This window comes from Ricinus communis, chromosome 2, assembly GCF_019578655.1.
Source record: "Ricinus communis isolate WT05 ecotype wild-type chromosome 2, ASM1957865v1, whole genome shotgun sequence".
Classification (NCBI taxonomy): Eukaryota; Viridiplantae; Streptophyta; class Magnoliopsida; order Malpighiales; family Euphorbiaceae; genus Ricinus; species Ricinus communis.
The window spans coordinates 4,302,661-4,315,463 of record NC_063257.1 but is presented as its reverse complement, the minus strand read 5'-3'; the positions used below and the strand labels follow the sequence as shown (position 1 = coordinate 4,315,463).

Below are 12,803 nucleotides of genomic sequence, written 5' to 3'. Positions count from 1 at the left end.
TTGCTTTTCTTTTTCTTTCATGTTATTTTATATTAAATATAAAAAATAATAATAAGAAATTAACAAATGAAGAACATAAAAATTAACAAATGATATAGCATGTAGGTCCATGTGATGTGGTATATGTATTCTAATATGATCACAGGTTAGGTTAAGTTAGGTATATGAAATGAACAAAGAACATGGGTCCTAGTTTATAATTAATCTCTATAGAATATAACGCAATTATTAACTCACACATTTAATTGGTATTTATAACTTAAATCACGGCCCTAACTATACTATGCAAAGATTAGTGAAGTAATTAGTGTGTTTAATGACCCACATAAAGACACCTCCATCTCGAGTGCCGACACTGCACTTTTAGAATCTTTAGTTTGTTTTATAGTTTTTTAAATTCTTTTTAGAAATAATTATTTTATAAGAAAATAAAAAATACCCAAACTTAAGACTTTTATTTATAGAAAAAATGAAAATACCGAATTAAATCTTGCTGGTGCATCATTAAATTGAAGTAGAGTGGAGGGTCAATTAACACAAATAAATTATATTGAGAAATGATAGCGGCCGTTGATGTTATGAATAATGATGGTCAAGAGGACTAATCGGAAGGGCTGTTCTTTCCTTTTCTTTTTCTTTTTCTTTTGTAATAAAAAAAGAAAAAAAGAAATAAATAGTGTGCTCCTACTTCCTTTCAAGTGTTGTCGATGATGCATTGAAAACGTGCAACCTCTTGAAAATGGATAGTGCCCTCCATGTTTTGCTTTCTTCTTTCTGTTTTTGCAAGCTTCAACTCCCTATTTTGGAGAATGTCCAAATTCATGCACATAAATTTAGTATTCTTTGAATTTCTTAAACGGGAACTGTTCAAACACTTTGCATAATTAAAATATAAAATACTTATATATAAATACTAATGTTTAATTGTTTGACAATGATTATGATTTAAACTCCTATTTTAATTAATAATCTCTACTTATTTAATTTGTCACTTTTTAGAATAAATTTCCTTGAAATATCAAATAGGAAGACAATAAGATAGTACAATCAATACGTTAGTCCGGAGTAATGAATCTTTGCTAAAAGATAATAATAATAGAGGTGTTTAGCTTAGCTAATTATGAGTCCAACAACATATAATTTAAAATTATGTCAGCCTATTAAGGGACAGAATGACAATTGAGGAAGAATCTAACAAAATACAAAATCAGGTTATAATAATTCGAGGAGGATAGCAGCATTTTATCGATATTAATAAGTTTTCCACCCTTATTATAACATTTTTGCAAGTGGTGTGAAAATTTAGTTGTAAAGTTTTTTAATTCTTAAGAGTAAATTCAATCAAATATAATTAATACTGAAAAATTTAAAAGTACATTCATTTTGAAGGGGTGGGTAGCATTGCTTGGACATATTCAAATGAAGCAGTTAAAAATGGAAGCTAACTTTATATAACGTCTAATAATTGCTAATCCATGCAATTTGTTCTTAATTTTTGGACACCTTTATACCCAACACATAATTTCTTAGGTGATTCCATTTGGCAGCCTGTAGGTGACTGGTGAGAATTTTTATTTTCTCAGCTAATTTCTAATGAATATTCTATGAAGGAGAAGAGAAGAAAGAAAACTGGGGATTGACAGATGTAAATAGAATCGAAATATTAAGATAGATTAAGAATAAGATTTTTCAGCAAGCAGTCTCGTTATGTAAACTTGAGATACAAAATCTCTACTGATTCTAGGGGAAAATGAAGAGAAAAAAGAGTGTCGGTGCAATGGTTGATGTTGAAATTGAAGCATGTGATGATTCGAACAAGGTCGTCCAAGGCTTTAGCGCAATCATTGGCGGACAGTATCCAGCGATATAGGCCCCCCTTGGATTTTAGCAATTTCCCTTTTTCTTTCTTTCTTTTTAGCAAATATAAAAGGCAAATTCAGCAACACCGGTAGTGCTTGCTGATTATTGATTTCGCCTTAAAAAACTTAGTCGTAAAAACACATTAATTGAAAAGACTCACTATAACAAAATATTTTTTTACCAACAGTTTTTTAAATTTATTTATAAAAAATCCAATAAATTGTGCATTACACAGTGAAAGATAGTCATATTTTTAGTCTCAATATAAAATAAACTTTTTTTTTAATAAAAAATTTAATGGACTAGAGATTACACATCTCCTTTCACCTAATACACAGCCAGAAACTCGAAACTAAAAACCTTCACCTCCCAAGTACTAGTGCTCTTTGACACTTGAGGTCTTCAATGTGCAGCAATTTTACCATTATTATTATTAGTAACTCTTTCGTGAGAATTATTATTGTTATTATTCTTATCGTTATTATTATCGGGTATATAAGACAAGTTTATGACCGTCTTTTTTAAAGATATTTAGTAAAGGGGAGAAGGGATAAGTTTACACCTGCCGTTTGCCAGCCTGCACTAGATATAAAGCATAAGTTCACATAAACTTTTCGTTTGACCATACTGGTTCAGGAACTTGATCGTGACAACTAATTCATTCTTTATTTGGACTGAGGAAAATTAAGAAGAAAAAGAAAGCCAGCCTTTTTTATATGTTTGAGAAAGAAAAAGAGAAGAAGAAGAAATAACCATTATTTTCCGTTCTATAGTTTCTCCTCATTTTGAAAGGAAAATAAGAAAGAAAGTTAAACAGAGCAAAAATAAAAAGAAAAAACACGTTCCTTCATTTATTTTTTAACTATCCAAGTAAGGGGAATCAAAATAAATAAGATAAACGGGACTTACTTTCCCTCTTTATTTTCTTCACTCTGTAAAGTTACTCCCCAAACACAGGGTGAAAGGAAAGAGCCTAAATATCTATCCAAGTTAATAAGAAAAGGATGAGGCAGTGTATGCCCAAACAGAACTTGAGTTGCTGAAACAGAATCAAAGACTTTGGTCTCAATCATAGGGGGCATATTCATACTAGCTAGATGCTTTATTGTGTTGCGAGCCAACAAATCCGACCTAATGCCTAACCTAAACCAGCCCAGATCAGACCAGAACACCGTTCCTCCAGTTTAAGACCAACTTCTAGCCTAATCGACACATCCTCAGACATCCGACTTGTTTTGGCAATTAGGAAGGTTTTGATGACGGGGAAGGTGTGCCCGAGATTGAACATTAACCTTGCGTACCATGAGTAATGCACTCTACCCTACATGATGAATCACCGTCTAATTTATTCACAAATCACAAGCAGCAGACCCAAACAGTTTTCTTAATTTGACTCTAGAGCAAGTGGAAAAGAAAAAAAAATCATTTTCAGTCTACAAAAACGTCAAACTAGTATAAGCCATCCAGCTAAAAGGAGCAACCATTAGCGGTTCTCAAATAAATATAAAAAATCGCCAAATTTGCAGCAGTGCAGAGAGAGAGAGCCTTGCTCGTCTCCTGAGAAGTGGAGAACCATGAAACTTAACACTGCTGTTGACTAGCAATCAAACGAGGAGCTGGTGCAGGAGCTCTTTCAGTAATTTAGTTACTATGATTGGCCTTGCTCACCTGGTAGATAACAATTGATTAGGATTTTGTTTGAATGACCAATTACCATCCTCACTCTCATGTCAGCTTCCAACACCACTGTCAAAGTTGAAAATGCTATAAATATCACTACAGATGGCCACCGTGCTTGATGAGACAGCCAATGATATCATCACCCATGATTTTAGCCTGTCACTCTTTGTTGCAATACAATGTGTATCCCTAGAAAGCAATAGCAGAGGATAAGATCTGATTAATATGATAAGCCTACGGAAGAAAGATTGCTCAAGTTTGAGCTGGCAGTGAATATTTGCATGCATTTATTTTAGTTGCATGGAAGTATTGGCAAAAGACAACTGCCGAGGAACACATCTTTAATTTATTTGATTTATGTAATGCATTTCTATCTCGGGAAAAAAATGCATAATGGCTAAATGTTTTAGATTTGTGCAAGCTAAAATCACTTAGGCAGCCTGCTTTCCGTAGAGCTGACACACAAAAGTATAAGACAAAGCTTTGTTATAACTATTTTAGCATGGCTGCATAGCATGAAGTATGGCTCTACAAATTATTTGGCTCATTGACCAACTAAGTCTTGTATTGTTTCAAGATTTAGTTTGTGCCTTTTTTGTGATGAAATAAGCCACATTCACTTCCATAGATTGCTCCACCCACGTTCGTGTTCCATCTAAGACATCCTGACGATAGACAAGACAATTCTACATAATACATCCAGGCCATAGACGTGATAATTCTAACTGATACATCCAAGCGACAGACGTGATAATTCTATTTGATACTTCCAGGCCAGAGATGTGATAATTCTATTCGATACATCCAGGCCATAGACATGATAATTCTATCTGATATATCCCGGCCGTAGACATGATAATTTTATGATCTACTCTGGTTTTGGCAGTGAAAAATTCTCATACTAAGAAAAAGATCTAATAAATTCTTGTCACTAACAACTGCTTATACCAGAAAGAAGGATTAGCAGATTATTATTATTTCTTCACAAAGGCACATTACTTCTTCAAATTAAAGCTAGGTCCACTGCTCAATATCCTTCTACCTTCTGATGGTCTATTAACGTAGTTGAGGTCTACCAACTAAATAATGAAAGAATGCCTGAAAAACGTTAATAAAAACCGGAGGCCAGTAGGCCTCAATTTCCTAGGCAACTATTTTAATGATTCTCACCCTTGCTGGTTTTGATGTCAAAAATTAGTTTGTAATTGCTTACTTGAGAGCGATGGCTGCAGGAAAAATAAAACCTACAGAGACAGTGGCAGTGGCTCCAGTAAATTGAAATGCATCCCAGATGTCAGGCACAAAGTTGGCTCCCACAAATATAAATCCCATGAGAGCTGCAGTTAGTGAGAAGAATCTTCTGTTGTCATATGCAATGGGAATAGCATATGGAAAGAGAAGACAGTCTAGGTTGAGTCGTAGAGAGAAAAAAACTATTGGGAAGACAAGCATAAGGTGGACACCATAGCTAATCCTAACCACATCGTCAAGCAGTGAGCTATATGGAATTCCAAGATCACCATCAAAATTGGCAAGTACGTCATCTAGTGTTTGATCACCAAAAAGAAGAATTCCAAATAAGCTGGTAGCAACATAGACAGATGAGCATAATGTGAGGGATGTCCGCACTATCGACTTCATTTGGGCAGTGTCTCTGAGCTCATTCTCTATAGGGTGAACTGCAAAATGCATTTGACAAGAAAATAACCAAAGAGTTAGTGGAGTGAGCAATCATGTCCAGAAAGTGTGTCCATATTGGGTATCTTCTCACCTCAGGTTTTCTTGTAACCAATAATATTATGTGGCATATCTATGATGCATAAGAGGAATGGTCATCTGATTTTGAAAAAAAAAAAAAGAGGAATGGTCATCTGCAGGACCTTCTGGTGGCTTAAACTTGACATGCACATTCAACTTCTAAAACCAAATAGATGAATAATATTTTTGTCCCAACACATTTTGGATGCTTGAAGGCCCCACTGACCCGAAGTGATTTAGAAAGATTCTTCTTTATCAATAGTGATCGGTCATGGTACAATTCAACTTAGATTATATAATTTATGCAACGAGTGGCACCCAAACTTTTCAAAACAGAAAATGCCAAATTTATGTTCGCCCCAAACCAAATAAATTCCCCTCCCTCCGGACGTATATGCAACACTCCCCAACTTCAAGTAAAGCACTTTTGAGGCAACTGATGAAACCTAACAAGGTTAATGAATTGAAGCTGAAGAGACAGACAAAGCTATATGTTTACGTATAATTGGTTGATAATTTTTAGGACTTGAAACCCAAATGTCAAGAGCTGCTTAAGGGTTATGTGATAAACCAAAAATAAAACACGGTCAAGATTCCATAACTTACCATTGTGGTGGCATATATAAGCAGTGACTAAAATTGGTACAGTTGTAAATAGCTTCCAAAAAGATGCCTGATTGTTGAGTTCGGGCATCAAACGTGGCATTCCAATACCTCCTTCCATTAATTTTATAGCTACCACTCCCGCAGTGATTGCCACAAATACAATAGCAAGCCCCACAGACAACGCTGATGTGTACCTCAATGAATCTAAGACCACCAAGAAGAACGAAGACATAAATTATTAACCATTTCTTATAACTGATGCTTTAAAGAAGACACATATCACTGAACATATATCACAAAGCCTATAATGAATCATTAGACAAAAAGAAATGCACAAATAAAGCTTACCAACGCGCTTGAAAGAAATAAGAGGAGCAAAAACAAGAAGGGTAGTAAGAAGCAGCAAGAAGGACCGTGAAGTCCACCAATGCCGACCGAACCATTCTTCCATAACACCCGAATGACGGACTCCATCTGACCAAGTACCCGCTAAAACATCACCTGACCCTCGTACACAATGAAGATAGAAACATAAGTGGTTCTTTGATAATAAATCAAACGGCTAAAAAGTTAAAACGAGGAACAATGTTAGTACCAATGATGATCATGTAGACAATGAGCATGCCAAGGTTGTTAACAATAATGCCGAGTTGAAGGAGAGTACGTCCGCCCCCTCCAAACGCATCTGAAACGACGCCGGAGTACGTAGTGGATTTAGCGGCTTTACTGAATCTTAAGATCATGTCAACTGACGATTCTGTTAGCATGGCTCCTAAAATAATCATCATCAGTCCTGGTATCAGACCTAATTGTTTCACGGTGGCCGGAAGGGCCATGATTCCGGCGCCGACGATGGTGGTGGACAGGTTAAATACGGCACCGGAGAAGGATGCGCCATTGAAGCCGACCTCGAGAGGTTCGTAGTCGTCGTGCTTTTGTGGTAGAAGAGGATTCCTAGGACTCCGCCGGAATTTTCGCTCGCTAGATAAGGATACAACGGTCATCTTCGTGTTGTTGTTACAGTTGGAAAGAGAAGTTTCGTGACCTGTAAGAAGCGGAAGCTTTTATGTCGCGTCGTGTGTTAAAGAGGTGGCCTATTGTTCTGGTCTCCCTTTCACGCGGGAATCTACGTGGATACATTCATCCATTCAGGTGTCTACACGTGGAGAAATGGCACTTTGAAGTGTCTCTTGCTGGGGTCGAAGTTTAAGTTTCAGGCCGTTGTATATTACAAGGAGCGTAAAACTTAGCGACCGTTGCTATTTGAGACTGATAATACAAGGAAAGCGAATCCACACGGGACGCCCACCACCTCGGTTTTTCGTTTTTATTTTTGTTCTCTCTATAATACATGTATAGTTGGAGTCTGGTGATTAACGGTTGGAGTTTCATTTTTCATTCTTCATGTTTCTTTCTTGTTTTCTACAAAATGAAAACAAAAGACAAAAATAACAAAACAAATGGAGGTCGTGTCTGTCAGAGAGAATTAGAGGGACACTTGGGAAAAGGATGTTTGTAGTTTTCCTTCAGTTTTGCATGCAGAAGGACGGGCCCATAATTTATGCATGCCTCAGTAGGGGGAAGCTGAAACAAAACCCAATTACTTTAGCTCAGCCCAGGACCAGTCAATTTAACTTGCTAAAGTAGCAAAGCGTGGTTACCTGAAAATTGGACCACGATACCACTTCGTCACCATTACCTAACAGACGATCCAGATATGCTCCAACTTCTACAGTACTCCTGAAAATCCAGAACATCTGCCGTTTCGAGAAGCCAAGATAAGGCAAGACTTCAATAAAAGGAGACTAATCTAAAAAAGAAAAATCTGACTTTTAAGATTACTATATAGCTAATTTTACTCTCCCTCCCAAAATAATAGTCAACTTTCAATTTATACACAGATAAAAAACGTAATCAATTTTTAATTAATGTCATAGTATTATCTTTAAAATATCCTTGTTAAATTTCTGTAACAATTACAATTTCAAAGTGTGAAATGTGAAGAATATTACATGATGAAAGATATTTTTAAAGATCACTTAGTATTAAACTGATAATAGAAAATGAAATAAAATTTAAGATGGGCTAAAAAGGAAATAAAGAGACTAGTATCTTTTTAAGTTGGGAAGAGCAATTAAAACTAAATTTTGAGAGATGGGGTTTGGGCCCTTACATCAATGCAATAAAGAAGGCAGCGCTACTCTAAAGAGCGTCTAAACTGACAAGTCCAATGCAAGGAATTTAGGTAAAAAAGCCCTAACGTTACTTCATTACCAGGTTGGCATAGTTTATGTTGAACACTTTAACTATTATTTTATATACTTCCCAACTTTGTTTTTTTCTTAATCTTTTTCACCCCTAAATACGTATTTGTATACTTTGTCCATACTGGCACGATAAAAGAATAAAATATACAAATACATGTATAAGAGTGAAAGAGATTAAAAATAGAAATTGGAAGTTATCAAAAGTTAAATAATGGCTTAAAGGCCAATTTATCCCCTGAATTTGGAGGTAGTAAGCAATGGACAAGAAATTAACTTTTTGGTCTAATTACTCCATAACTTGTCCAATTTGGCTAATTCGCCCATACTTTTCACAGAATTAAAAGCCTGAGAAACTAATGCATTGAAAAAAAAAATTAGCAAGGTATTTCTGAAATTATATACAATATTATAAATAATTTTCTTTTCTTTCTTTTCTTTTTTCATTTCCCTGGTATATCAGATTTAAAAAAAAAAGAAAGAACAGAAGTTCACTTTTCTTTTCCTTCTTTGTAAAGAAAGCAAAAATACTTAAAAATAAACTCTATATTCATGTAAAACATGCACCGATTCAAATTCCATCATATGAAAAAAAATGCATTTTAAAAATAAATACTAATGTTATCCATTACAATCCAAGAGCCACCCAACTAATTTAGCAGCCAACTGTTGATGAATCTTCACTTGAGTATAGTAAAATTGAAATGTGTATTTTTACATATAAAACTAACACGTCATGCATTTAAAAATTTATATGATGAAGTTGTCATCCTTAACTAACTAATTAAGAAAGTTCTTTTCTATGGAAAAAATCTAAGCAGTATAATTACTTTATTTAAAATTTTAAGTTTCGGATTTGATGACAAATAACTAATTTATACTATAAGTTTAAGAAATTTACTTTATTTCGAACTTTAAATTTGGTTTGTTAAAAAGAACGGAAAAGGAGAAAATGAAGGAAAGAAAGATCTGGACTACTTTATATAGGATCGGGTTTGTTAAAAGAAAAACAGAAGAAGAGAAGGAAAAAGAGGAGAATGAAGGAGAGAGAAGGATAAAGAAAAGATGAACAAGAAAAACGAAGGGGGAGAGGTAGAAGGAGAGAGGGAGGGAAAAGATAAGTACATGTACACAAAAATATATTATATTTTGTAATATTTTTGAGCTTGCCACTTGCTTTCATTGAGTGTGTATTACACTCTCTTGTATTTTGCAAGATTTGGGGCTAATTGATCAGAGTGGATAAATTATGGGAGTAAAAAACCCAAAAAAATTTAAGTTAATTGCCTATCGCCTCCCAGTTTGGGGAGCAAATTGACCTTTAAGCCGTTAAATAATAGTTGAAAAATATCATTGGTGAAGCTACGCATTAAGCCAATTATTTATACCCTGCATGATATGATTGAATCCAGGTAGAGTATAGATTACTAGCGATTGCAAAGAAGGGTCCCTTTCAAGAGCTGAAAAATAAGTTTTGTAAACATCGAGAATTTAAAGACTAAAACTTACAAATATAGGAGCCAGCCAAAAAAGACTACGTCAACGTTTTCTCTTTCTCTTGGTGTCTCTGCGTGTAGCAGTTTTTGAGTCTAGATCTTCTTTTGAAGCTAACGATTTGGCCCGCACCGCATAACTCCACAACGCCGTTTCTACATCTGATGGTGTGAAGGAGTCCTCATTTGAACTTAATTCCTGAATAATTTTCAACAGATATCATGCCAACATAGTGTGCGGAACTTCCAATGCTTATACTGTTTACTTTATAAACAAGCAATCGAGAAACACACCAAAAGAATATATACATCCTAAACTCATAATTTAAACATTCTAAATTTTATTTCTTTCCGCTAATTGGAAAGACATGATTGTTCAATATGGCAAACTAGCAAGTTAAGAAGTCAATCTACGGATCAGTCATCATTCCCCACATCTTTAATGAAAGCGGCGCTATAAAAAAGAAAGTATATCAGAATGTTTTTATTGTTTCAATGGATGTACATTATGCATTTCCACCCATCAAGCTTTAATTAATCCACAAAAGTTACCTCACATGCAAGTTTCAAAATCGTGAGGGATAAACCTCCCAACTTAACAATCAGAGCAGAAAAGATATCAAAGTATTAAGCTATTAGGCATGTGAATTATTCTCCAATTCCCACAAAATTGCGCTTCAGCATAGTGACCTGGTTCCATCACATTCATTTGCAAGATAGCATCCCGTAAAGACATTCTAGCTTATTAAAAGTGTATATAATTAAACCTTCCTAAATAACTTCTGATTTAGCCAAACAAGAAAATTCAATGAACCCATCGAAAAAGTTATCAACATCTTTGTTGATCCCTTATAAACAGCTGATTATTCTCCTCATATTGTCTTGTATCAGTTAAAAGGACAGGAACAAACAAGGTAACAATTGAACAAATGTTGATCAACTAACCCATCAGAATAACACCCCTTATTTCAGTAGCACAACTTCCTAATTTAGTAAAGCCCCACTTACTCCTATATATTCTTTTGTTAACTGAAACAATGTATATCTATTTACAATCTTCAATTGAGTAGTATTCCCTGTATGTTCAACATCCAACCTACAACTGTATAAATTAATAAAGCCACTTCATTCATTAATTAGCCCCAGCGGAGTGTTTCGTTCGAAGGTAAAATGTGTGGCTGACTATTTTGAATGTGAAGATAGGCGACAACATAACTCTAACAACAGTGCACACCAAGCAAATATACACAATTGAAAGAAGTGGCCAGGTCGATATCCTGAGGAAAACCGACTGACAAACCTATATTTGAACTTATACAAGTCAGAGCTTCACTTTTACTAACTCATATTTTCCTTTATTGGCAATTGATCATTATCTAAATTCAAGAAGAATTTCATTTGATTTGTAGAGTCCAGTGATAGATGTAAATTTGACACCACCAAGATCCAGTATATGACATGGTCCAAAGAATATCAGAAAATTATCTACTATCTCAGCACAGTTTCACTTTACTTTTAAAAGAGATAAAAAGAAACCAGTAGAATCACTTTTAAGAGAAGATGTAGTATAGGTTGACCATCTTTGAAATATTCATATCCAAACACAAGCAGCCTATCCAAGGAGCTTAGTTTTTTCTTAGAAAGAAAAAAGGAAAGAAAGATTATTCATTAGTAAAAGCCACTAACGGACAATTTCAGTTGGGAAATTACGGGTCTTATCATTATCATATGAAATAAAATGTACAAACAGATCATATGAGTGCAATGATTGTGACATTATTTGCATAATTTCCCACAAAACAGCCACAATGAGAAATTACAAGTATGAGTAAAAAATGATTATCACCATATCAGAATAAGCATCTTAAAAAGCTTAAATTAATACAGAATATTGCCAAAAATTTCAGCTTTCAAATGGTAAGAAGAAAAACCTTGCAAGATCCAAGATGACCCATTGGCCAGAATCAAAATGAATTATCAACAAGCACAAAACATAGGTCCCCCCAGCAGCACGTAATGAAAGCAGCTTTTTCTAGGGACCATCTCAAGATTTCTCAGCCAAAATAATTTCCCCGGAAAACCAGATTAATACGATGTAATTAAGCAGAGTTGGAGCGTAGTGAAATATGATAATAAATGTCGATATCTGATGTTCCTTATAAATCCTTAAATCGCACAAATTGCGAAATAGTGACAAAAAATGAATTAAAGTAATATACGAAAATTATAATAAAATTTTAGTGCGATGAAAAGCAAACCTTAGCTTTAGTTTGTAATTTATCCACGAATGATAGATACTGCTTCAGCGTGTAATCTTTGGAGCTACCAAGAGCTGCCTCCATAGCCTATCACCATCTTTCGATCAATTAGATTAATAACTAACCTCTCAAATGGAAACAAAAGAAATAAAATTTATACCTCATCAGACATGAATGGAGCAACATCAGGCGCGTAAGCAGCCAAAACAGCAGAGGCAGTGGCTGGACCGACGCCTTTCAAAACCGTAAGTTCAGTTACAGCTTTCGAGACATCAGGAAGTGATTGAAATGCTTTCTGAGAAGCAGATTTCACTATCTCCTCGTCTAAGGACGACACGTAGTCAAGCAAGCGAGGCCTATACACGTTTATAAATTCACCAATTAATCGCGCATTATAGAAGCTATAAACAAAGAGTAAGACAGTGGTTACCTCCATTTACCACGGGAAAGTTTCCACTGCATAAGCTTGGAGAGTTCTGGTGTAGTTATGTATGGATTAGGGTTTCGTTTTTGAATGAGAGAGGGGAGTTGGATTCTGTAAAATTCGTCCAGAGAAATGAGGTTTGATTTTTTCAGAGATTCAATTCGCGCCGGATAATCAGCAAGCGCCTCTTTCCATAGACTGATATCGGAGCTCCGAAAATCCATTTCGCTTTATGTCTCGCTTCCCGCTACCGGAGTTTTTGTGATTTCTATGTGCTGGTGGACTGGACAGGTGGTCTTCTACTTCTAGGCCCTTTTAAATTGTGGACCTGGGTTTTGCTCTATTACAGACCAACTTCTTTCAGTTTTGAAATTATAGATTCCAACCAGCCGAGTCAAACTCGTCAAGTGCTCCATTGAAGTCGACCGACGGTGAGACTTGAGAGATTAAATTTTACAAA

At 35.1% G+C, this 12,803-nt stretch overlaps 2 protein-coding genes across 4 annotated transcripts; both read right to left on the bottom strand.

The window, feature by feature from the left end:
- Positions 1–3,182: 3,182 nt before the first annotated feature.
- On the bottom strand, positions 3,183–6,938 carry LOC8265243 (amino acid transporter AVT6A). The gene is made up of 5 exons (XM_025156879.2): positions 6,500–6,938; positions 6,253–6,405; positions 5,905–6,108; positions 4,754–5,219; positions 3,183–3,729 (listed from the first exon to the last, which is right to left on the bottom strand). The coding sequence occupies exons 1-5, from the start codon at positions 6,906–6,908 to the stop codon at positions 3,591–3,593; spliced, it is 1,371 nt and encodes a 456-aa protein (XP_025012647.1). The 5' UTR covers positions 6,909–6,938; the 3' UTR covers positions 3,183–3,590.
- LOC8265244 lies at positions 3,591–12,803 on the bottom strand. Of its 3 annotated transcripts, none has more exons than XM_048370814.1 (5): positions 12,350–12,803; positions 12,080–12,275; positions 11,920–12,006; positions 9,678–9,860; positions 3,591–3,729 (listed from the first exon to the last, which is right to left on the bottom strand). In XM_048370814.1, the coding sequence occupies exons 1-4, from the start codon at positions 12,565–12,567 to the stop codon at positions 9,708–9,710; spliced, it is 654 nt and encodes a 217-aa protein (XP_048226771.1). In that variant the 5' UTR covers positions 12,568–12,803; the 3' UTR covers positions 3,591–3,729; positions 9,678–9,707. The 3 variants fall into 3 exon arrangements, with proteins under 3 accessions (XP_048226771.1, XP_002510042.1, XP_048226770.1); XM_002509996.4 differs by lacking the exon at positions 3,591–3,729 and adding an exon at positions 7,566–7,661; XM_048370813.1 differs by lacking the exon at positions 3,591–3,729 and adding an exon at positions 7,566–7,644.

Coding starts and splice junctions, on each gene's coding strand:
- LOC8265243 (XM_025156879.2), bottom strand. CDS start 6,908: ATGACCGTTGTATCCTTATCTAGCGAGCGAAAATTCCGGCGGAGTCCT. Junction 6,406..6,499: donor TGTCTACATGATCATCATTG/GTACTAACATTG, acceptor TACGAGGGTCAG/GTGATGTTTTAGCGGGTACT. Junction 5,220..5,904: donor TTATATATGCCACCACAATG/GTAAGTTATGGA, acceptor TGCATTTTGCAG/TTCACCCTATAGAGAATGAG.
- LOC8265244 (XM_048370814.1), bottom strand. CDS start 12,567: ATGGATTTTCGGAGCTCCGATATCAGTCTATGGAAAGAGGCGCTTGCT. Junction 12,276..12,349: donor CTTTCCCGTGGTAAATGGAG/GTAACCACTGTC, acceptor AAACGTGTATAG/GCCTCGCTTGCTTGACTACG. Junction 9,861..11,919: donor AATTACAAACTAAAGCTAAG/GTTTGCTTTTCA, acceptor AAAATTATTCAG/GAATTAAGTTCAAATGAGGA.